Source organism: Lepus europaeus, chromosome 19, assembly GCF_033115175.1.
Source record: "Lepus europaeus isolate LE1 chromosome 19, mLepTim1.pri, whole genome shotgun sequence".
Taxonomy (NCBI): domain Eukaryota; kingdom Metazoa; phylum Chordata; class Mammalia; order Lagomorpha; family Leporidae; genus Lepus; species Lepus europaeus.
Window position 1 is genome coordinate 5010015 of NC_084845.1, and position 22093 is coordinate 5032107.

General features: G+C 53.4%; 1 protein-coding gene across 1 annotated transcript in view; it reads left to right on the top strand.

The window, feature by feature from the left end:
* Positions 1-21695, top strand: part of PPP2R1A (protein phosphatase 2 scaffold subunit Aalpha) — a 33266-nt gene extending 11571 nt beyond the window's left edge. The window contains exons 3-15 of the mRNA XM_062177941.1: positions 5019-5119; positions 9664-9896; positions 10653-10800; positions 10923-11078; positions 13671-13785; positions 13893-13963; positions 14383-14517; positions 15685-15858; positions 16134-16194; positions 16871-17025; positions 18204-18346; positions 21009-21100; positions 21243-21695. Of these exons, the coding sequence (XP_062033925.1) occupies positions 5019-5119; positions 9664-9896; positions 10653-10800; positions 10923-11078; positions 13671-13785; positions 13893-13963; positions 14383-14517; positions 15685-15858; positions 16134-16194; positions 16871-17025; positions 18204-18346; positions 21009-21100; positions 21243-21259 (1601 nt within the window). The 3' untranslated portion in view covers positions 21260-21695. The remainder of the gene's footprint in view (positions 1-5018; positions 5120-9663; positions 9897-10652; positions 10801-10922; positions 11079-13670; positions 13786-13892; positions 13964-14382; positions 14518-15684; positions 15859-16133; positions 16195-16870; positions 17026-18203; positions 18347-21008; positions 21101-21242) is intronic.
* The last annotated feature ends 398 nt before the right edge of the window (positions 21696-22093 follow it).

Genomic DNA, 22093 nt, shown 5'->3' on the forward strand with positions numbered 1-22093 from the left:
TTTCTCGTCTCTACTTTCCCAATTACAATCACAGCTGAAGGCTTACTGTGTGTTGTCACTGACAGACCTCTTCTGTATCTAATCATCTTACTGGATCCAGTGATGATCCCGTGGGGTATGGAGGCCAGGATCGTGGCCCCTCCCCTTGTTTGCCGTGTGGGGAAATTGAGGCCTAGGGAGCTGTGTCGACTTTGCCACAGTGGGGCAGCTGGGGACTGAGGGCCATAGGCGTAGGTGTCTGCACACGTGACCCTGAACAGGTTGCCCCAAACCAAATGGCTTCCACTGATGAGCTGCTGGAAGCCGGAAAGCCTTAGCGTGCTGAGACGGGGCATCTTCTGGACGAGAAGGGGTGGTCTGGCAGCATCATAACGTGGCCAAAGGTTGTAGAGATGACAGACTGGAGAAACGTGGGTTTGAAACAAGCCGTGGGTGTGAGAGCAGCCTGCTGGGAAACCTCTGGTAGGCCACTCCACCTGTTTGCCTCGTTCCCTTATCGGCAGTGTACCAGAGAACCTGACTCACAGCTTGGCAGGAAGGTGGAGTGCACCACACGCAGTCTGGTCCATAAAAGTGCTCAGTGTTTGCTGCTGGTGGTGATGTCCTGAGCTGGTGGGGAAGGCAGCCCCGTGCGGGAGATTGGCCTGGGTTCATAGCGAGTGCGGTGATTGTCTGTGTTGAGGAATGTGTAAAGAGCTGTCGGCGAGTTGGGCAATGGTGGATTGGGTCTTGCTGGCCTGGAGCACCAAGTGGAGCAGTTAGATGAACCCCGTCCGTGAGGCAGGGCAGCCATCATAAATAGCAGCTAGAGGGCAGAGTGCATGGATACAGAAAGGAAACCTGGTGCTTGCAGAATTTGTGGGGAGGGGGTGGAATGGACTAGAAAAGGGCAGAGGAAGTCTGCTCGGCGCAGAGTGGAGACCCCGGGGTGGAGGTGCCAGGGGTCAGCCCCAGCCTTGGTGTGCTTTGTTGAAAGGGGAATAAGCATACAGGGTGTGTTAGGAGCATTGTGAAGGGTCAGTGAGCTTGATACGTAGGTGTTATCTTTACTGTATTGCAGAACCACTTACTGTGTTACAGTAGTCCAGGTGGGAAGAACTGGTTTAGGGGTCGGGGGCAGAGTCGTGTGGGAGCCGTGAGATTGAAGAGGAACCAGTGATGCAGAGAGATTGCTTTGAGCTTTTGGAGTCCCGGGTAAAGTCTGTTTTCTCTGCTTTGGGCATCAGGCCAATGGCAAGTATTCAAAATAGCAAGTGCAGGATACACAATGTCTTTCAAAAAGATAATACTGTTTCAGACAGAAAAGACTGAAAGCCCTACTCAGCTCACACCTGCAAAACATTCAGAATCAATTTTATGAGGGGGAAATTACTGTTGTATTGGTTTGCTAGGGATAAAATACTAAAACGATAAAAATGACTAAAACGATAGAAATTGTATTTTCTCACACTTCAGAGGAGGCTGGAATCCCGAGACCGTGTGGGCAGGATCAGGGTGCTGGCAGGGTCGGTTTCCCCCGTGTGTCCCGTGGCCTGTGGATGGCTGTTTTGTTCTCACATGATGGTGTGTCTCTGTGTTCACACCTACTGTCTCTCTGCCTGTGCCAGTCTCCTAGTCTTATGAGGACACTAGGCAGACTTTAAAGGCCTCATCTCCAGCTACAGCCACACTCTAAATTACCAGGATGTTTGAATGTGGGGCAAGAGTCACAATTCAGCCTATAACAAATGTACCGTCCCCACAGTGTAATAATTATGATAATCTGTGGGCAGATTCCACAGCAGATTAAGTCACTTATGTGTCTACATTAAGATTATAGATACAGGGTCGGTGCCATGGCGCAGTAGGTTAATCTTCCACCAGCATCCCATATGGGCACCAATTCTAGTCCCGGCTGCTCCTTTTCTAGTCCAGCTCTCTGCTGGCCTGGGAAAACAGTAGAAGATGGCCCAAGTCCTTGGGCCCCTGCATCTGTGTAGGAGACCCGGAAGAAGCTCCTGGCTTCAGATTGGCGCAGCTCCGGCCATTGTGGCCATTTGGGGAATGAACCAGCGGATGGAAGACCTTTGTCCCTGTCTCTCTCTCTCACTGTCTGTAACTCTACCTTAAAAAAAAAAAAGATTGTAGACGCATCTGTCATTTAAAGACTCGGGTAAATTCTGATGAACGGTGCCTCCGAATTCCCAGATTTGCCCTTGTGGCTTGTTCCAGAGGCCGCCAAGTGCAAGTGTCCTGAGTGTGAGGAGGGTGGTTCGAGAGCTGCCCTTAACTTTGCCATGACGTCTCCACGATCAGAAAGGAAGAGTGTTTCCTGTTTGAAGGTCTGGGTTCATTAGGCTGATTCACAGTACAATTAATTCACTCTTTATAGTAGGCTATAAAGTTGTTTATTTGTTTTGAGAGCCAGAGGAAACAAGCAGCAGCTCCTATCCGTTTGCTCACTCCCAAAATGCCTGCAGAGGTCCCAGGCTGGGGGCCAGGAACTCCGTCTTGGTCTCCCACGTGGGTGGCCAGGAGCTCAGTTCCTTGAAGCCTCACTGCTGATGGCCAGAGTCTGCACTGACAGGCAGCTGGAGTGGAGCATGGAGCCAGGCAGGTAACACAGGCACTCTGCAGAGGATGCTCTCTTCCCAGCGGGCAGCGTGAGACCAGGCCGGCACCACCCCTCAGGCGGTTGAAGTGTGTGTTTATTCCATAGTATATGATGCCTGTCCACTATTCTTTGTATGCTGGCCTGCAGACAGAACAAACCAACGTGTCTGTTCTCAGAGCTTCCGCTCCAGCTGAGAGACCGGCACTGTAATAGGCAGTGAGTGATAAGGCCTGAGAGAAGTGAAGTGCGAGTGATCATCAGCATTGTTAAACTGCGCAGGGCTTGACTTCCTGGGGGGATGACCGTGACAGGGCCCCCCGCTGCATGGGATCCAGGGGGGAGGTGGGTGAGCATTCAGCGTGTTGGGAGAACCGCGGTCAGGTGGCTGCAGGTTGTTAAACTGCACAGGGCTTGACTTCCTGGGGGGATGACCGTGACAGGGCCCCCCGCTGCATGGGATCCAGGGGGGAGGTGGGTGAGCATTCAGCGTGTTGGGAGAACAGCGGTCAGGTGGCTGCAGGTTGCACCCAGCGGTTGAGGGAGAGTGAAGAAGGTAGCACGTGAGTTGAAGAGGCCGTGGTGACCACAGCGTGAGACGCAGAGTCCTGACAGGTGAAATCTGAATTTTGCTCTATCAGGAAGATAGAGGTGAAGGAGTGCCATGACTTGTTTTGTGTCTGAAGAGTGACTCTGGGTCCCAGAGGAGAGCGGATGGACTGAGGGCAGGAGTGGCGGCAGGAAACCCAGTTAGGAAGCTGTCGCTGTCCCCGGCTGAGACATGGTGATGATGAGGGCAGGGGAAGGGTTGTCAGGCCTGGCCCAGGAGGGGCGGTGTGCAGAGCTTGGGGGCAGAGGCTTGGGCCTGTGTAGGCTGGAGGGGTGGCAGGAGGAAGCCCTGCCCCTTCCCTCCCACAGGTCTGATTCAGGAACTTAGCTTGCTCACCTGGTCTGAACTAGAGGAGGCGGAGTTGGAAGAAGAGCTGAGTCCATGAATATTCACGAGGTCTCCAGGAGCGGAGAAAGCAAGGAGGCTGATCCTAACAGAGCCAGGGCCTCTGCGGCTGGGGAGGAGCCACACGGCAAGGTGGCATGCTGAGCTCTCCCCAGAAACATTCCCTGGCCTCTGTCCTGTGAAGTGAGGAAAGCCCTGCTGTGATTTGGGCGGTGAGAAACAGGCCCACGGGAGTGAGGGGCTGCTGCACGAGTGCGCAGCAGAGCGAGTGTGGTTTTTTTTCTTCTTACGATTTATTTTATTTTATTTGAAACGCAGAGTCACAGAGAGAGAGACCTTCCACCCACTGGTTTACTCCCCAAATGGATGCAATGGCTCAGGCTGCACCAGGCCAAAGCCAGGAGCCAGGAGCTTCATCCAGGTCTCCTACATGGGCACTTGGGCCATCCTCCACTGCTTTCCTAGACATATTAGCAGGGATCTGGATCAGAAGTGGAGCAGCCAGGACTCCAACTGGCACCCATATGGGATGTCAGCATTGTAGGCAGCAGCTTAATGTGCTATACCACAACGCCAGCCCCTAGAACAAGATTTGAACCAACCTCAATTTGAAAACCTACCTCATAAGTGAGAGGGTTGTGATAAGGAAGTGACCCAGGAATTGACAACACAAACACACCTGCCCTACCCCCATATACCCTTTTAGCCAGAGCATGGTGACATAGCCATGCCAGCTGCAGTGGGAAATGTAGCTCGCAGATACTAGGGATGTTGGCTACGAAGGTCAGGCAGTCTCCCCCACTCGGGGAGGATAGGCCAGGGCTTGAGGAGAGAGGCCTTCAGGCTCAGGCATTAGGACAAAGCAGCTTTGCCTTCACGTGATCAATCATTGTTTGGGAAAATGTGAACAGAGCTCCAACTGCAGGAGCTTGGGCACAGAGAGGAGCCAGGTCTGTCAGGTGATCATCCCCTGTGATAAGAGCTCTGGTCGGGGTGGCCGAGCGGGAGGGGAGAAGAGCTGACTTGGTCTGAGAACCGCTAGTTACCCAGGTCTGGAAAGACGCTGAAGAGTGTCTTGGGCAGAAGAGAAAGATGTTCCCGACCGAGGGAACGGCACTGAGGGTGAAAGCTAGCAGAACAGCTCCTTCTCCATGCTCCGCGCTTCGTGCACGCCGTCTCATTTGCTGCCTACTGGGACACATCACCAGTGTCAGGGACAGAAGAAGCTGGGTGGGGAGTGGTGGTGTCACTCGCCCAGCGCCCACACCTGGCGAGGGGCAGAGGTGGGACTTGGGGCTCAGTCATCTGACTGAGCACGTGTGTTGGTCTCTGTGCTGCCCAGGTGGAAGGTGGGGAGGTCGCGGGAGCTGACAGCGTGAGGAAGCTGAGTGGAGGGCACCTCTCTGAACTGGGTTGCCGAGGGGCTGGAGTCAGCATGGCGTGGCGCTGTAACCAAGTCTCTTTGTCCCACAGACACCATCTACGATGAGGATGAGGTCCTCTTGGCTCTGGCAGAGCAGCTGGGAACCTTCACCACGCTGGTGGGAGGCCCTGAGTACGTGCACTGCCTCCTGGTGAGTCTTGAACGCAGAGAACGCCTCTCGTGCTCCCTCTCGTTGGGGTCAGACCTGTAGTCCTGCAGTCCAGGGCAGGGGCAGGAGGGTGTAGAAGAGGCTGAGGGTTCCCCCCATCACTTTAATCCAGCAGGCTGTTAGTGACACCTGATGCCCTGGTGCTAGAATACCACGTGTAGGGCTTTGGGTTCACGGGTAGGCTGGGTTCTGCCAGTTATTTGCTGTGCACTGTCCTCTTCCAAAGTGCTGTCCCTCCCACGTGTGGTTGGGTTACAGAGCCGTAGCCTAGTGCTGGACACACTGTGTACTGACAGGCGTTATGTGATGTCACGTCCGCCCTGTGGGCTGGGGCGTGCCCTCGTTAATGAGCCACCTGGAGGGTGTGAGGGCGTGCATCTCATTGAGGTTACATCACTAGTGAGTGGCAGAGCAGGGACTTCAGGTCTGTCCCTTTGCCTTCCCCCCGGTCCCCACCCCACTGCCTGCCTCGTGTCCCTGTGCTGGGTGATGGCGGGGGACACACAGGTGGTGTGTACCTGCTGCTGGGGGATGAGGGAGAATGCCCGTGTCCAGCAGGGAACTACTCTGTTTCCAGTGGTGCCGAGAGCCAAGGCCATGGCGGCAGCCTGTGTCCCCAGGAGGTCTGCTCTTGTCTGCCGCACCTTCGTACTCGGGCATGCACTGGTGTCGCATCAGCAGCCTTTCCTCCTTTGGGGTGTATAAAATAGCAGCGCTGCTTGTAGTTGCTGCAGTGTTAGTTTGAGGCCGTGTTAGTGTGAGCAGCATTAAGTGTGAAGAAACTTGGTAATGACCATTAAATTCTAGTATTCTGTGCATGTGTGTATAATCTCTGTACATACAAAATTCTTGTAAATGAGATCGTTTCATTCGTTGTCCAGAGCAGGGACATGAGGTCTGGGGTCAGCCGGAATGGGGCCCTTTAACTCCATGCACTGTGCAGCCCCTGGCCCTGTCAGCGTGTCTGAGGAGAGAACACGTCGCTTTCAGCGCTGCTCAGAGGACTCAGGAGCGGGCTAGGGCTCCCACGAGGAGCTCGGACCTGCAGACAGTAGGAGCTCAGACTTGCTCTGGAGCTTGGGGCTAGAGCCCGGGGATCCCTCGCCTACCTGTCAGTGTTGCCCCAGACGTTCTCGGTGGGGAAAACCCAAGTTAACCCACTCTTCCTTTTGGGAAGCAGTCTCCTGTGAGCTCTGGGACTGATACCCGTGACATTCACTTCAGCCAGCAGACCGCGTCGAGGCTCTTTGTGAGCTGGGCAGTGTGGGAACCCAGAGGCAAGTCAGACCAGAATAACGGCCCCCTTCCAAGTGCCTTGTGCACAGTGGTGTGTGCTGGTCTTAGCCCCATTCCTTGGGTGAGGACTCTGAGGCACAGGCTGGCTTAAGTGGACTGTGCGAGCTGGGAGGAGCTGTGTCCAGACCCGCCCGTGATTCGTAACTGCTCCGCCTGCCCTCGAAGAGTTCTCGGTTGCTCCACGGGCTGATGAGAGCTGTGAGTAAGGGAAGAGAACCCTTAGGACCAGAGGCCCAGGCTGGTCGAGATGGGAGGGGAAGCTGTCAAGGGTGCTTCCTGGAGGAGGTGGCAGTTAACCTGGATGTTGACAGGTCATGAGCAGTGGGAAGTGGACAGGTCATGGGCAGTGGGAAGTGGACAGGTCATGAGCAGTGGGAAGTGGACAGGTCATGGGCAGTGGAAAATGGCTGTCGTGCAGTTTGTTCCTTCTACAGACATGAAGCAAGGGCTGTAGGCTGGAGGAGCCCAGAGGTGTCAGACCTGCTCCTGGCCCTCATTCTCTGCAGCAAGGAAATGGAGTCAGTTGTATAGGAACCTGTGTAGCTCAAGGATTGCTCCTGGGTCAGAGGCTGACCTGAGTAATGAACTCTCTGACTCCCCTCTCAGAGATCTCCCCTTTCCAGAGAGTCCCACCTTGCCCGCTCCCTTGTGTGGTCGCCAGTTGAAAACACCTGCTGTCCTGACTTCACAGAGAGGCCTCACAGTCCTGGGCCCTGCCCTCGGAGAGTCCATCCCAGGCTGGGTGTCCTGGTGACCCTGCTGTGGGTGGTCCAGGGACCACACTTTGAGGACCACTCCCTGCCTTCCGTGTGCCTGCCCAGGTGGCAGGGAAGCAGAGGCGAAGTCCCTTCGGCAGCCCCGGGACACCACACCCACTCTCCCCTGAGCCCCTCCTGCACTTGAAACCCTTGGTAGTGAGGTCCTCTGACAGAGGCCACATATCGTGGCCCACTGCTCACAGAGTACTGTTTTTCTCTTGGATAATTTTTTTTTAAAGATGTATGTATATCCTTGAAGGGCAGAGTTACACAGAGACGGGGGGAGGGGGGGATCCTTCCGTCTGCTGGTTCACTCCCCAGATGGCCACAATGGCTGGAGCTGTGCTGATCCAAAGCCAGGAGCTTCTTCTGGGTCTCTCACGCCGGTGCACGAGCCCAAGGACTCTTGCTTGGGCCATCTTCTGCTTTCCCAGGCCATAGCAGAGAGCTGGATCAGAAGTGGAGCAGCTGGGACTTGAACTGGCACCTATATGGGACACCAGCACTGCAGGCAGCAACTTTACCTGCTACTCCACAGTGTCGGCCCCCTCTTGGATAAATTATTTCCACCCTTTAAAAACTGAGTTTTGGGGCCGGTGCTGTGGCGCAGCGGGTTAAAGCCCCAGCCTGCAGCACTTGCATTCCATTTGGGCACTGGTTTGAGTGCCAGCTGCTCCTCTTCCAATCTAGCTCTCTGCTATGACCTAGGAAGATGGCCCAAGTCCTTGGACCCCTGCACCTGTGTGGGAGACTCGGAAGAAGCTCCTGGCTTCTGGCTTTGGATCAGCTCAGCTCCTGCCATTGCGGTCATTTGGGGAGTGAACCAGCAGAATGGAAGACCTCTCTCTGTAACTCTGTCTTTCAAATAAATAAAATTTTTTTAAAAATGGGTTTTAAAAAAATTCTTTAAATTTTTTTATCATGTCAAAATTTAGCTAAAATCTATCATTTTAACCAGTTTTAAGTGTATAATCCTGCGGTGTTAAATACATTCACATTGTTGTGTGCTATCACCACCATGCGTCTCCAGAACTCTTCTCTCTGTTCCAGCTGAAACTGCACACCCATTAAACACTGGCTCCCCATCTCCTCCCCCTCTCCCTAGGCCCTGCTCACCTCCGTTGCATTCTGTCTCTGTCGGTTTGAATACTAGGTACCTCCTGTAAGTAGTCATAGAATAATTGTCCTTTGTGGCTACTTTTTGGTAAGATTTATTTGAAAGAGAGATCTTCTACCCACTGACTTACTCTCCAGATGACTGCATCACTGGGGCTGGGCCAGGCTGAAGCCAGGAGGCTGGAACTCCTGCTGGGTCTCTGATGTGAGTGCAGGGGCCCAAGTTCTCGGGCCGTCCTCCTCTGCCATCCCAGATGCGTTAGCAGAGAGCTGGATTGGAAGCGGGGCAGCCAAGACTCTGACATGGGATGCTGGTGGCAGCTTAGCTGCTAGGCCACAGTACCAGCTCCCTGATTTATTTACCGTAGCATCTTTAGTCTCCACCCATGCTGTTGCATGTGTTAAAGGAAGCTATTCGCATATTGCACTGGGCTTATTTTGCTTTTTACAGCTGCTCCACCGTGATGACTGTTGATGGAACTGGGAAGCAGCTGTCCTCCCTGGACCAAATGTCCTGCTGTGCACCACTAGCCCTGCTTCTGTCTGTTGTCACCACTCTGTCGCCTTTGCTCACTGCTTTACTGTTACCTGGCGAGGCACTGGAGGCATTCCCCTTGTGCCTTCTTTCTGCCTTAAATACCTCTCCAGCCAAGCTGGATTTCAGACCAGAGCCCTGCACAACTGTAGTTGGACATTTTAGCATAAATTGAGTCTCCATTAGGTCAGGAATTGCTGCATTCCTGCCCTATGCTAGGAGCCCTGCTGGGCTTTTGGGCAAAGTGGGCAGCCAGTCAGATTCCCACCCCCCACCAGAATCTCCAGTAACACACCAGTGAGCAGTTACCCAGGGCCCCTGAGTCACATGAGATCTTGATGCGGTCGGCAGAACTGGGTTAGAGGCTGGACTGCAGAGCCTCTGAGCCAAGTGAGTGGGTTTAGGTCCTGGCTTGAAGTTGTTGCTGGCTTGGGCAAAGTGCTCGGCCTGTCTCTGCCTCACTGTCCTCCTCTCTGAAGTGAGGACGCTAAAGGGCCCTGCTTCCTGAGATCCTGTGAGCTGGGCCAGCCCGGGGCTGTGACACGGCGGCCCTGCTTTGAGCGCGGGGTGGAGGTGCCTGTCAGTGTCAGTGATGAGTCGTGCACTTAGAGAAGCCAAGGGTAGGCAGGCCTCTCCTGAGGAAGCGGCACACGTACTCAGGTTTATGAGGACTGCTGAGAGCCTTCACAGAAGGCTGGGTGAAGGCTGGTACAGGGTGACTGGGGATCTGCAGGGAGATGCGCCAGGAGGGAGCATGGGCTGGGAGTCGGGGACCACGTGTGGTGAGGAGCAAGCGTATGACGGTCTCCTTCTCCTCACAGCCACCCCTGGAGTCGCTGGCCACGGTGGAGGAGACGGTGGTGCGAGACAAGGCGGTTGAGTCCCTGCGGGCCATCTCACACGAGCACTCACCCTCCGACCTGGAGGCCCATTTCGTGCCACTGGTGAAGAGGCTGGCGGGCGGCGACTGGTTCACCTCCCGCACCTCCGCCTGTGGCCTCTTCTCTGTCTGCTACCCCCGCGTGTCCAGTGCCGTCAAGGCGGAACTTCGACAGTGAGTCCTGCTCTCGCCCCATGGCAGCCCTGCCCCTCCCACCGCCGAGCTTGGCTCCCTTCCCTAAAGCCTCAGCCCCTTTAGGTCCACCCTGGCTCACTTGCCCAGAGTGCTCCCAGCTCCCACTCCACATCACCGGTCCCCAGAGAGGTGTGCTCTTGGGGGTGTGGCATCAATCCTGGCTGTGTTTCAGTGGGAGTGCCTTCTTCCCATTTTAATAAAATGAGCACATGAAGTGCTTTGGACGGAATCTGGCACACAAAACGCTTAACCAGTGATATCTGGTGTTACCTTGGGCCAACCCCAGGTCAGAGCCCTTGGCACATGTGCCATCTCCATGTCAGGCCTACCTGGGTCTCTGCCAGGATCTTGAGCCTCAGGCCCAGGCCCTGAACTGTCACTCACTCCAAAGTTTTGGTTTCCAGTGGGGCCTGTGTGCTGCGTTACCTCCCTTAACCCATGCGTGTCCAGCTGAAGCAGCTGCGTTTAAGGATAGCCTCTGGGTTTGACTTAGCCCAGTACTTCCGGGTTGGCGGTTTCTTCTGATTGTTACCTGGTAGCATTATTATGTGCTGGAAGGCTGCTGGGCGTCTCACACATGCTACCTGATTTAACCTGGCGGCTCAGTGGGGTAGGTGCTGCTGCTCTCAGCTCCACCCAGCAAAGCCAGGACCCAAGAGGCACCTTGCCACTCTGCTGCCTGCTGCCTTGGAATTCCCAGGGTTTCCCCCTCCTGAGTTCTGCCCACAATCCCAGGTATTTCCGGAACCTGTGCTCAGACGACACCCCCATGGTGCGGCGGGCCGCAGCCTCCAAGCTGGGGGAGTTCGCCAAGGTGCTGGAGCTGGACAATGTCAAGAGTGAGATCATCCCCATGTTCTCCAACCTGGCCTCTGACGAGCAGGTGAGCTCTGCTCCCTTTCCCTCCCCTCTGTCCCTCCCCTCTGGCCGACCGTGCACTCAGAGGGACTCCCAGGGCTCAGCAGGGCCTCTGCTGCCCTCCCTGTGCCCTGACCTCCTCCCCAGGACTCGGTGCGGCTGTTGGCGGTGGAGGCGTGCGTGAACATCGCCCAGCTCCTGCCCCAAGAGGACCTGGAGGCCTTGGTGATGCCCACCCTGCGCCAGGCTGCAGAGGACAAGTCCTGGCGTGTCCGCTACATGGTGGCAGACAAGTTCACAGAGGTAAGTGAGGGGCCGTGGACATTGTCCCCAGGTGGGTACCCCGAGGCCCTTAGCGGGCCAGGGGCAGGGCTGGGTAAAGGAGCTGCGCCAGTGGAGTCATCAAGTGTTGAAGCAGTGACATCTCTGTGGTCACCCAGTTGGATCTCATTGCATTTGCCAGCCCTGGGTAATTTATGTGACAGCTTAAATTCTGGCGTGGAAAATCCTGGAGCTATGTTCAGACCCAGGGAAGGCCACCAGAGCAGAGAAGGGAAGGGTAGCCTGTGGAGAGGGTTCATGCCCTAGTAGAGCTTTTTCCCTCTCATTTCTTTTTACAGTTTTATTTATTTATTTGAGTGTCAGAGTTACAGAGAGAGAGGGAGAGACAGAGAAGAGAGAGATCTTCATCTGCTAGTTCACTCCGCAAATAGCCTCAGTGACCAGGGCTGGGCCAGGCTGAAGCCAGGCGCTTCATCTGGGTCTCCTGCTTGGATGCAGGGGCCCAAACACTAGGGCTGTCTTACGCTGCTTTTCCAGACACACTAGGAGGGAGCTGGATCAGAAGTAGAACAGCCAGGACTCTAGCCAGTGCCCATATGGGATGCCAGCACTGCAGATGGTGGCTTAACCTGCTATACCACAACACCGACCTCACTTTTCCTCCTCTTACAAAAGAGAGTCTCTGACTCTCCCAGGGCGGTGCTCAAACATGTTTGGGGAGCAGCAGCTCTTCTTTGAGCTCTGAGGGGTGCAGTGAATTCACCACATTCCTGGCCTTCAAGGGCAGGTGTTATACAGGGGAAGGTCAACTCAGAGGGAACTTTATTAGTAAAGTGGGGGGCCAGTTCCGTGGTGCAGCGGGTAAAGCTGCCACCTGCAGTGCTGGCATCCCATATGGGCGCTGGTTCGAGTCCTGGCTGCTTCACTTCTGATCCAGCTCCCTGCTATGGCCTGGGAAAGCAGTAGAAGATGGCCCAAGTGCTTGGGCCCCTGCACCCTCACGGCAGACCCAGAAGAAGCTCCTGGCTTCGGATCAACGCAGCTCTGGCCGTGCGGTCAGTTGGGGAGTGAACCAATGGATGGTGGAAAACCTCTCTCTCTTTCTCGCTGCCTCTCCTCCTCTCTGTAACTCTGACTTTCAAATAAATAAATAAATAATCTCTAAAAAAAAAATGGTAAAGTGGCATAGGTGTAGGGCCCAGGATGTTGAGATGAGGTGGTGCTCCGCCTGGCTGTGGGAGATGAGTGGGTGAGAACTGGGGCAGGAACTGTGTTCACCAGGTCTGAGGGGTCCACAAGGGCGGGGACTTTGGGCCGTTGAAACAGTGAGTGGCACATAGTAGATGGCGTTTGTTCTGTGATTGAAAGGCACTCTGTGCCCAGGGCAGCGGAGCCCCTTCAAGGTTTTTATTCCCTTCTTAGTAACGAAACGTCTTGCTTGTGACTGTTTTAAAATCAGCTTTGCAGCAGAACCTGGGTACTTTCCTTGCTTCTTTCCCTGACACTGGCAGGGTCTAATGTGCCTCTTCCCCTCGGTCTTCATTGTTTTAATTAAAAACTACTATAGTTTGAGCTCCCCTTGTCCAAAATGCCTGAGGTCAGAGTATTTTACATTTCAGATTTTTTTTCAGGTTTTGGTATATTTATATATACATAATGAGGTATCTTGTGGAAGGGACCCCAGTGTCTAAGTACTAAATCCAATTATGTTTCACATGTGTGTTATATACATAGCCTGAAGGTAATTTTACACAATATTCTTAGTACACCTGCATTTTGACTGCAACCTGTCAAAGTCAGGTGTGGAATTTTCCACTTGTATCACATTGTGCTCAAAGAGCTTTGAATTTTGGAACATTCTGGATTTTGGGATTAGAGTTATTCAACTTAACTTGTGCTTCTGGTAACCGATCTTAGAAAAATAGAAACAAATATAAATCAAAAAGTAAGGGGGTAGGAATTGTGGCTCAGCAGGTTAAGCCACTGCTTGAGATGCCTGCTTCCATAACAGAGGACCTAGTTCAACTCCTGGCTACTCTGTGCTTCTGATCTAGCTTCCCTCTAATGCACCTGGCAGATGATAGCCCAAGACTTGGGTCCCTGCCAACATGTGGAGACTTGGATGGAGTTCCTGGCTCCTGGCTTTGTCCTGTCCAAACCCCAGCTCTTGGAGACATCTGGATGAGCCAGTAGATGAAAGAACTTTCTTTCTCCCTCTCTCTGTGTGTCCGTTACTCTGCTTCTCAAATAAATCTTAAAAAAAAAAGAATCCACAGTATCATTAGAACTTTTTTTTAATCCACTAACAGAAAACCCAGCCCACAACAGCTTGAACAATGAGATCTGTTGTTATTTGTAAGGCAGACTACCCTGAGGTAGGCGCAGCTCTCATTTTGCTTCAGAGGAAGCTGAGACGCAGACCGTTGCCTGGGGTCACACCACAGCACTGCGTTAGCTCCCAGGGGTGACCCCAGGGCCCCTCCCCTGCTCTCTGATCCCCATGCCTTTACACTTCTCGGGGGTGGCCCCAGGACCCCTCCCCTGCTCTCTGATCCCCATGCCTTTACACTGACTTGACCTCTCACACTCCCCATCTCCCTTCTCCCTGTGCAGCTCCAGAAAGCAGTGGGGCCTGAGATCACCAAGACAGACCTGGTCCCTGCCTTCCAGAACTTGATGAAGGACTGTGAGGCCGAGGTGAGGGCCGCAGCCTCCCACAAGGTCAAAGGTTGGTGCTGGCGACCAGAACACAGCAAGTCGGGTGGGTATCTGAGGGACTGCATGTGGGACCAGGCCATTGGGTCTCATCCCACCCTCCCCCTTCTCCCCACCCAGAGTTCTGTGAAAATCTCTCCACCGACTGTCGGGAGAATGTGATCATGACCCAGATTTTGCCCTGCATCAAGGTAACGGGGAGTTGGGGACGAGTGGAGCAGGTCTGAGCCTACCAAGAAGAGGGGGTGGCATCGGGGGGTTTGGGGACATCCAGAAGCAAACTGGGTTCCAGCCTTTGAGACCAGGCAGTCCTTGGTTTGAAGCCACTGAGGTCTTGATTGCAGGCAAAATCTGAGGCTTGGGGTTGACTTGGAGGTCTCGGAGTCCCCTTACCCATAGAACTCTCGGATTGGGGTGAGGGCTGCTAGCAGCAGGAACCATCGAACTCTGAGTCAGTGGGACATTTGAGGAACTAAGTGTCCCCCAGAGTCAGCTCACCCTGCTCTGAGAGACAGGGCAAGAGCAAGCTGTTGTCTGAGGCTTCCTACAAGTTGATGTGCATTTGGCGTGTGGTGCTTCAGAGATCGCCCTGACCCCTTCTTCCTTCCAGGAGCTGGTGTCAGACGCCAACCAGCATGTCAAGTCAGCCCTGGCCTCGGTCATCATGGGCCTCTCGCCCATCCTGGGCAAGGACAACACCATCGAGCACCTCCTGCCCCTCTTCCTGGCCCAGCTGAAGGATGAGGTAAGGGCGCAGGCGGGACCTCAGCTCCAGCTGCGTACTCAGGTCAGCTGGGATTCTCCCAGAATCGCAACAGACACCCAGAGCTTTGCTCAGCTGATGAGTGTACAACTGTTTACCCAGGGGTCACTCGCTTGTCAGCATTATTTTGTGTCCTCAGCTCTGTGCTGCTCCTTATCTTGGGCATTAGGAATATGAGAAAAAGAATGCAATATTCTTACTATGTATTTAAAAAAAGAATAAAAATCTGAAGAAAAGAATCCTCAGAGACTAGCAGTGGAGCATGCCGATGGGTGGCTCCAGGGTTCCCTGAAGGCGCTGTAGGTGCTGTGAGGACCACAAGGCTGTACTCGAGGTCTCAGAATTCAGTGTCCTAAATAAAATAGAAGCTGCTCTTCACAGCAGTCCAGGTGGCCCTACACTAGTGGATTAACCCTGGCAACCTCAACTCCCTGTGTCTGCGGTGACTGCCTTAGTGTTTTACTGTCCCCCAGGCTCCAGGAAAAGCAAAGGCACCACACAGCGGCAGGCCCATCACGGCAGCTTACGCCCCACATACCCCGTGGGCCAGAGTCGGTCGCGTGACCACACCTAGCTGTTCAGTTGGCCTGGACTACAGAGCATGAGAGGGTGCTGAGTGGTGACTGGGGAGTTTGGACTTGAATTTAGGCAAGAAGAGAGGCTAGAACGGATCAGTGTTAGAAAGGACCACTGAGACTAAGGAGAGGTTGAAGTGAGGCTGCCGTAGCATTCTGGGTGGAGGAGGAATGCTGCCGACTAGCTTATTTGACTTCCCTGTTTTTATTTTTTATTTACGAGAGAGCTGTCATGTCCACAGGCTCACTCCCCAGTGCTTGCAGTAGCCAGGATTGGGCCTGACCAGAGTCAGGAATTCAGTACAGATCTCCCAGATGGGTGGCAGGAACCCAGTTAGTTAAGCTATCACCCCAGCCTTGCAGGGTCCACTTTAGCAGGAAGTTGGAGTCTGGAGCCAAAGATGAGCATCAGGCTCAGGCACTTTGATCCAGGATGTGGGGGGGGGGCTTTAATCACGTGCCTGTCCCTACGGACCATCTTCACCTCTGATGGAACACGTTGATGAGATTGCCCAGTTGTAGCCTTGGACACATACACTGTTGCAGTCACTCACACAGAACCCTCCTGTCCTAGTGCCCTGAAGTACGACTGAACATCATCTCCAACCTGGACTGCGTGAACGAGGTGATCGGCATCCGGCAGCTGTCCCAGTCCCTGCTCCCTGCCATCGTGGAGCTGGCTGAGGATGCCAAGTGGCGGGTGCGGCTGGCCATCATTGAGTACATGCCCCTGCTAGCTGGGCAGCTGGTGAGTACGCAGGCCTGGGCCACGTGGCGCTGCCCAGGGGAGGGCTCCGTGCCGTGTGTCCGTACAGCCAGGGCAGCCCATGGCAGCCACCCCAGGAGTTGGAGGAAGAGATCCAGGATATAGGTTCTGAATAGAGGAGGAATAGGATTCAGTAAGAGAGAAAGGGACGCCTCAGGTGGATTTGAGGGGCACTTGGTCTTTCTGAGGCAGGTGTAGTTTGTTTGGAGTATCGCTGGTGACTCTCCCTTGAGCCCTAACCTCCTGTTCTCCTGCAGGGAGTGGAGTTCTTTGATGAGAAACTCAACTCTCTGTGCATGGCCTGGCTCGTGGATCATGGTGAGTACCTCCTGGAAGACAGCAAAGCGGAGATAGGAGCTCCAAGAGGGTGGCCCCTTGGATGAGGCATTTGGGGCATCCAGAGTCCCTGCCCCATGCCAAGGGGTGTTCCTGCGCCCTGCTTTCTTGTTTATTAAAACAGTAGAGAAGTACAGAGTAGGGAGGGGGTGTGCTAGGTAGAGTGGCGAGCCACAGGGCCACCAGACAGGCAGACTTGGCTGAGAAGCTCGCCCTCCTCGCTGACAAAGCTTACGCAAGTCACTCGCCAACTTTTAGCCCCATGCTCACGCTGTGAAGTGTGGACTTCTTACCCCATCTCTTCAGACTGCTGTTCCTTGTGAGAATTGTTATTCAGAGCGATAGAAAGGTTCATGTTGATCTGTGTCAGACACTGAAGAACTGAGTAAGTTGCTTGGGCAAATCATTTGTTGGAGCCTCAGTTGCTCATCTGTAGAATGAGGCTTATGCTAGAACCTTCTTCGTGGAGTAGTTGAGAGACTATGAAAAGAAGGTACGTGTTAGATACAGCACATAGTGAGCCCCTCTTTTCTTTTTGGCTGAATTTGTTGGCCCACTTACGCCCAGGCACCTGGGGACTGCCCAGTGAGAAGTATTGTGCCCGTTGCTTCCTGTGTCAGTCACTCACTCCAGACTCTGCCTTTCTCGCCTTCTGCAGTCTATGCCATCCGTGAGGCAGCCACCAGCAACCTGAAGAAGCTGGTGGAGAAGTTTGGCAAGGAGTGGGCCCATGCCACTATCATCCCCAAGGTCTTGGCCATGTCTGGAGACCCCAACTACCTGCACCGCATGACTACACTCTTCTGCATCAATGTGAGCCCTGCTGCTTGCAGACGGTCCCTAGAGGGCTAGGGTGCCGGGAGAGGAGCATTCTGGGTGGTCCTCAAGGGAGAACTGACCTGGGAATGGAGAGGGGGAGACCTGGGATCCCTGGAGGGCTAGGGTGCCGGGAGAGGAGTATGCTGGGTGGTCCTCAAGGGAGACACCTGACCTGGGAATGGAGAGGGGGAGACCTGGGATCCCTGGAGGGCTAGGGTGCCGGGAGAGGAGTATGCTGGGTGGTCCTCAAGGGAGACACCTGACCTGGGAATGGAGAGGGGGAGACCTGGGATCCCTGGAGGGCTAGGGTGCCGGGAGAGGAGTATGCTGGGCGGTCCTCAAGGGAGACACCTGACCTGGGAATGGAGAGGGGGAGACCTGGGGTGCTGTAGATGAGTCACTGAGTGAACTTCAGGCTGGGGCTCGGGCTCCCAGAGACAGGAACATAGGGCCTCTGAGGGTGGGGACTAACGTGGTGGGACAAGGGAGGAAGACTTGACCTGTCTTCGCACTTACCTCCAAAGTTTTTTCCCCTCTCCTTTCCTCCAAAATAGTATACATGTATGTATTATAACAGTGGTTAAATGTGTACGCTGTAGAATAAGACCTTGTTTTGAATTCTGGTTCTGCCGGGTATTAGCTATAGAACTTAGGAAAATTACCTAATAACAGTGTTTCAGTTTCTCCTGTGGGAAGAATTCATTTGCATAATCACAGTACCTGACTTCTCAGGTTGTGAAGATTAACCTGGTTATACATAGGACAGACTTAGGACAGTCATATAGAGAAGATACTCCCATCTGTTTGCTGTGTTATTGTGGTTATCTCTTGTACTACTAGGCTAATACATATACCATACATATAGCTAGATTGCAAGGAAGGTATTTAAGAATACCTGTGATTATGTGTTCCAATAATTTCTTCCCTTGCCACAATGTAGAGACTTCTGCACTAAGGAGAGCTCCCATAGGTTAGGACTTAAAGGAGCATTCCCAGAGGATAAAGGAGTATTGGAAGCCAGATCAGGACATCCAGAATGGAGGGCAAGGTGGAGTCTCGAGGAGGGTGAGCTGTCCCTGGGGCGGGTGAATCCCCTCTAGTCACAGGAAGGGAGGTTTAGGAGTTACTGGGAACTGTGCATGATCACTCTTCTGCCTCTCACTGGCCCCCAGGTGCTGTCTGAGGTCTGTGGACAGGACATCACCACCAAGCACATGCTGCCCACTGTGCTGCGTATGGCTGGGGACCCAGTTGCCAATGTCCGCTTCAACGTGGCCAAGTCCCTCCAGAAGATAGGGCCCATCCTGGACAACAGGTGGGGCCTGCACAGTCCCTCATGCTCGGCAAGGGAAGGGCTGTTCTGAGCATCTTGACCTCTGACCTTTGAAGATAGAGCTCAGGGCTTGAGGGCTCGCCCTGCTCTTTGCTTGCTCTGTGACCTTGCCTGTCTCTTCCCTAGTCTAAGATTGTTTTCTTAACTGCAGAATGGGAATTCATGTGGCTAACCTCCAAGAGTGGAATGGAAGTGGGGAGGTGATGGTGTTGTCTGTACATTAGCAATGGATCATTAGAAAATGAAACTAAGAAACATGTATATAAATATGTAGATATAACATATATATGTATATGTGAGTATGTTTATATATATTTACAAGAGTACTTCCGAAAGCTTGTGAAAAAATGGAATTAAAAGATGTCTATTTTGATGTGAAAATTTTGAAATCCATACATATTTTCCACAGACTTTTTGAAGTCCCCATGAATACAGTAGCTACCACTGACATTCAGTGGTAAGATGTCCATATTTTCCAAAAATGGCTGAATCACTTGGAAAGCCATGGAGGAAAAAGAGAACTCTTGCTTTGGGGATTAAATAAGTTGAAATGACAGAAAAATAAACTAAAATTTCTTAGAGAAAATGTAGGAGAATATCTTTATAACTTAGGGTTGGCACAGATTTACTAAAAAGCAAACCAAAGGAAAAGATCAATAAGTTGACCTTCAGTAAAATGAAGAACTGTTCATCAGAAGACAAATCCCTGGCTGAGAGGAAGTATTTATAATATATAATTTTGGATAAAGGACTCATCTAAACTATTTGCCTACAAATAGGTAAAACAAGAAACCCTAGAAAGAGATGGGCAAAGTAGAGCATCTCCAAATAGCCAGGTAGCCTCCAGCAAGCCAGTCAGCATCATGCACCTTCAGGGAGGGGCATATTGAAGCCAGTGAGTGAGCCGGCATTGCACACTGGCCAGACTGGCTACCCCGAGGCTTGAGGTGGGTTTTGGTGAGGACGTAGAACAGCTGGGACTCTCGCCACAGCGGGCAGGGCTGTGAATGCTCTGAGCGTTCTGCTGATGAGGATTTAGTGAAGCTAGTTAATGGTCACCTTTTGAGCCAGTCCCTCCAGTTCTCGGTCTGCATTTGAGAGAAATGAGTGTGCATTTCTGGCCAAAAAAAAAAGGTCATGGTAGCTTTGGTCAAGATGGAAACAACCTGTGTTAGCTTTTCATCTCTGTAACAGTGTACCTGACACAGACCATGTAGGAAGTACTCACGAAGAGATTTATTTAGCTAACAGTTTTGGAGGCCGGAAGTCCAGATGGCATGATGCAGGCTTTGTATAGAGGCTGTGCTGTAGCTTCGTCACCTCGTGGCATGGAAGCATCAGTGGGAACAAGCAGGCAGTTGATTCCATTTCACACCAGGAGCAGACAGAGAGGGTCCAGACTTGCTCCTTTGTTAAGTACTGTGTAGCAAAAACTACCAAAGATACCTCATGCTGCCAGGGAACTAAGGATCTCCCACCAAGCCCCACATCCCAAAGATCCCATCACCTCCCAGGAGGGCCACTCTGGGGACCAGGCCTTTAATCATATGAACCTTTGGGTTGGATGCATTTTAATCACATCCAAACCCTGGCACAACCCGAATTTCTGTCAGCAGTCGTGGATAAATTATGATTTATTCATAGAGTAGAAAACAATATAGCATTGAAAAAGCAGATGCTGTTGTAAACCACGAGCCTCTCACACAAGGCTGAGTGGAAAGCCACACGAGGACACACCATTTTGTCAAGTTGAGAAATAGACCGAGCAGATCTGGAGGGTCGAAGCGAGAGTAGTGGTTGTGGAGGGCGGAGGAGCCGTCTCAGCTGGAAGGGGCCACATGAGAATAGACGCCTCCGGGCGCCTGCACGTCCACGGACTTGCCCTCCTAGCCCTGCATGTCTGTGAACTTGCCCTCCGCTGCTCCCTAGGACCCCGTGTCTTACTCCTGTCAAGCTTCTCGTTGGCGAGAACTGAATGATTTATCTGTGTTCAGTGTAGGCTTCAGTAAAAATGTGTGAAGTAAAGGATGTCCATTTGCTCAGCCTCAGAAACATGGGTTCTGGCCGGCGCCGTGGCTCACTAGGCTAATCCTCCACCTGCGGCACTGGCACTCCAGGTTCTAGTCCCGGTTGGGGCGCGAGATTCTGTCCCAGTTGCTCCTCTTCTGGTCCAGCTCTTTGCTGTGGCCCAGGAAGGCAGTGGAGGATGGCCCAGGTCCTTGGGCCCTGCACCCGCATGGGAGACCAGGAGGAAGCTTCTGGCTCCTGGCTTCGGATCGACCCAGCGCGCTGGCTGTAGCGGCCATTTGGGGGGTGAACCAACGGAAAAAGAAAGACCTTTCTCTCTGTCTCTCTCACTGTCTAACTCTGCCTGTCAAAAAAAAAAAAGAAAGAAACATGGGTTCTATCGTTGGGTTACCAGGCTGCCCTGACTCCGTGTTGTGGGCCCCAGAGACATCTGTCCCTGTTTGTCACACTTCCTACCTTCAAAATAATTGTGCAGTTGGCCTCCGAGACTTCTGGTTGGAGTGTGTGTCTGTCTGCTGGAGTCTTGTGTCTGCAGTGTCTCTGTGTGTTTGCACCTCCTTGGCCTCTGCTGTTGCCCCTGACGCACTCCCGCTTTGCCTTTCCTTTCTCCTTCCAGCACCTTGCAGAGTGAAGTCAAGCCCATCCTAGAGAAACTGACCCAGGACCAGGATGTGGACGTCAAGTACTTTGCCCAGGAGGCCCTGACTGGTAAGGCCCCAGAGGAGGTGATCCGCAGGAACAGGCCTGACGCCTATGGGCGGCAGCTCCGGGGAAGGGGGAGGCGCCGCAGCAGTGGCGTGGGCAGAGGGGGAGCCATGGTTCTGAGTCCTGCCTGTTCCTGTTTCCCCAGTTCTGTCTCTCGCCTGATGCTGGAAGAGGAGCCAACGCCGGCCTCTGGTGTCCACCCTGCAACCCCCTCAAGTCCCTCCCTTGGGGAGACTATAGGGGGCCTTGGCTGTCATTCCCTGTGCATGGTCTGCCCCAGGCCCCTTCCCCAGCACGGTTCCTCCTCTCCCCAGCCTGGGAAGACTTCTCACTGTCCATCTCCCAAGGGGCTGGGGGAGCACAAGGTAGGATAGGGCAGCAACCCTGGGAGGAAGGGGCTACTCCCGCCACACCGGGGGAGAGAAGCGAGCGTCCCGGGTCACTGGCTCCTGCTGCTGTAATGGGGACTCCCTCCCCCATCTACTTCTCCACCTCCCTTTTCCCCTTCCTCCCCTCAGTGGTTTTTTTGTGTCAACAGTGCCGTTTTTATTTTATTCCCTTTTTTCCCTTTTCACAGAGAAATAAAGGTCTAGAAGTAGCTGGTGCTCGGGTCTTGGTCATCGGCAGGTGGCGGGGTGCCGTCTCAGGGCAGCTGTCTCTGCCCTTCCTTTGAGGGAGATGTGGTTACTGGATCTGTTACGCCACATGTCCCAAGAATGAGAAGGCCTCTCTGAGGCCCACCGAGAGTGCTGCTGGCCTACGGGGTGGGGGTCCACAGGGTGTCTGGCCCTGAGTCTTGTGGTGCGGTTCCGTTGTCCAGGTGTTGGCTGTGTTTAGGGTTAAGAGCAGGTGCTTTGGAGCCAGACTGGGTGAGAACCTGACATCTTCAGTTAGTAGCTGGGTGACCTTGGGTGGTTACCCAGTCTTTCTGAGCTTGGTGTGTACTCCACAAAATGGGGATCACGGTGGTACTAGGCAAGAGGGCTGGTTGTGAGT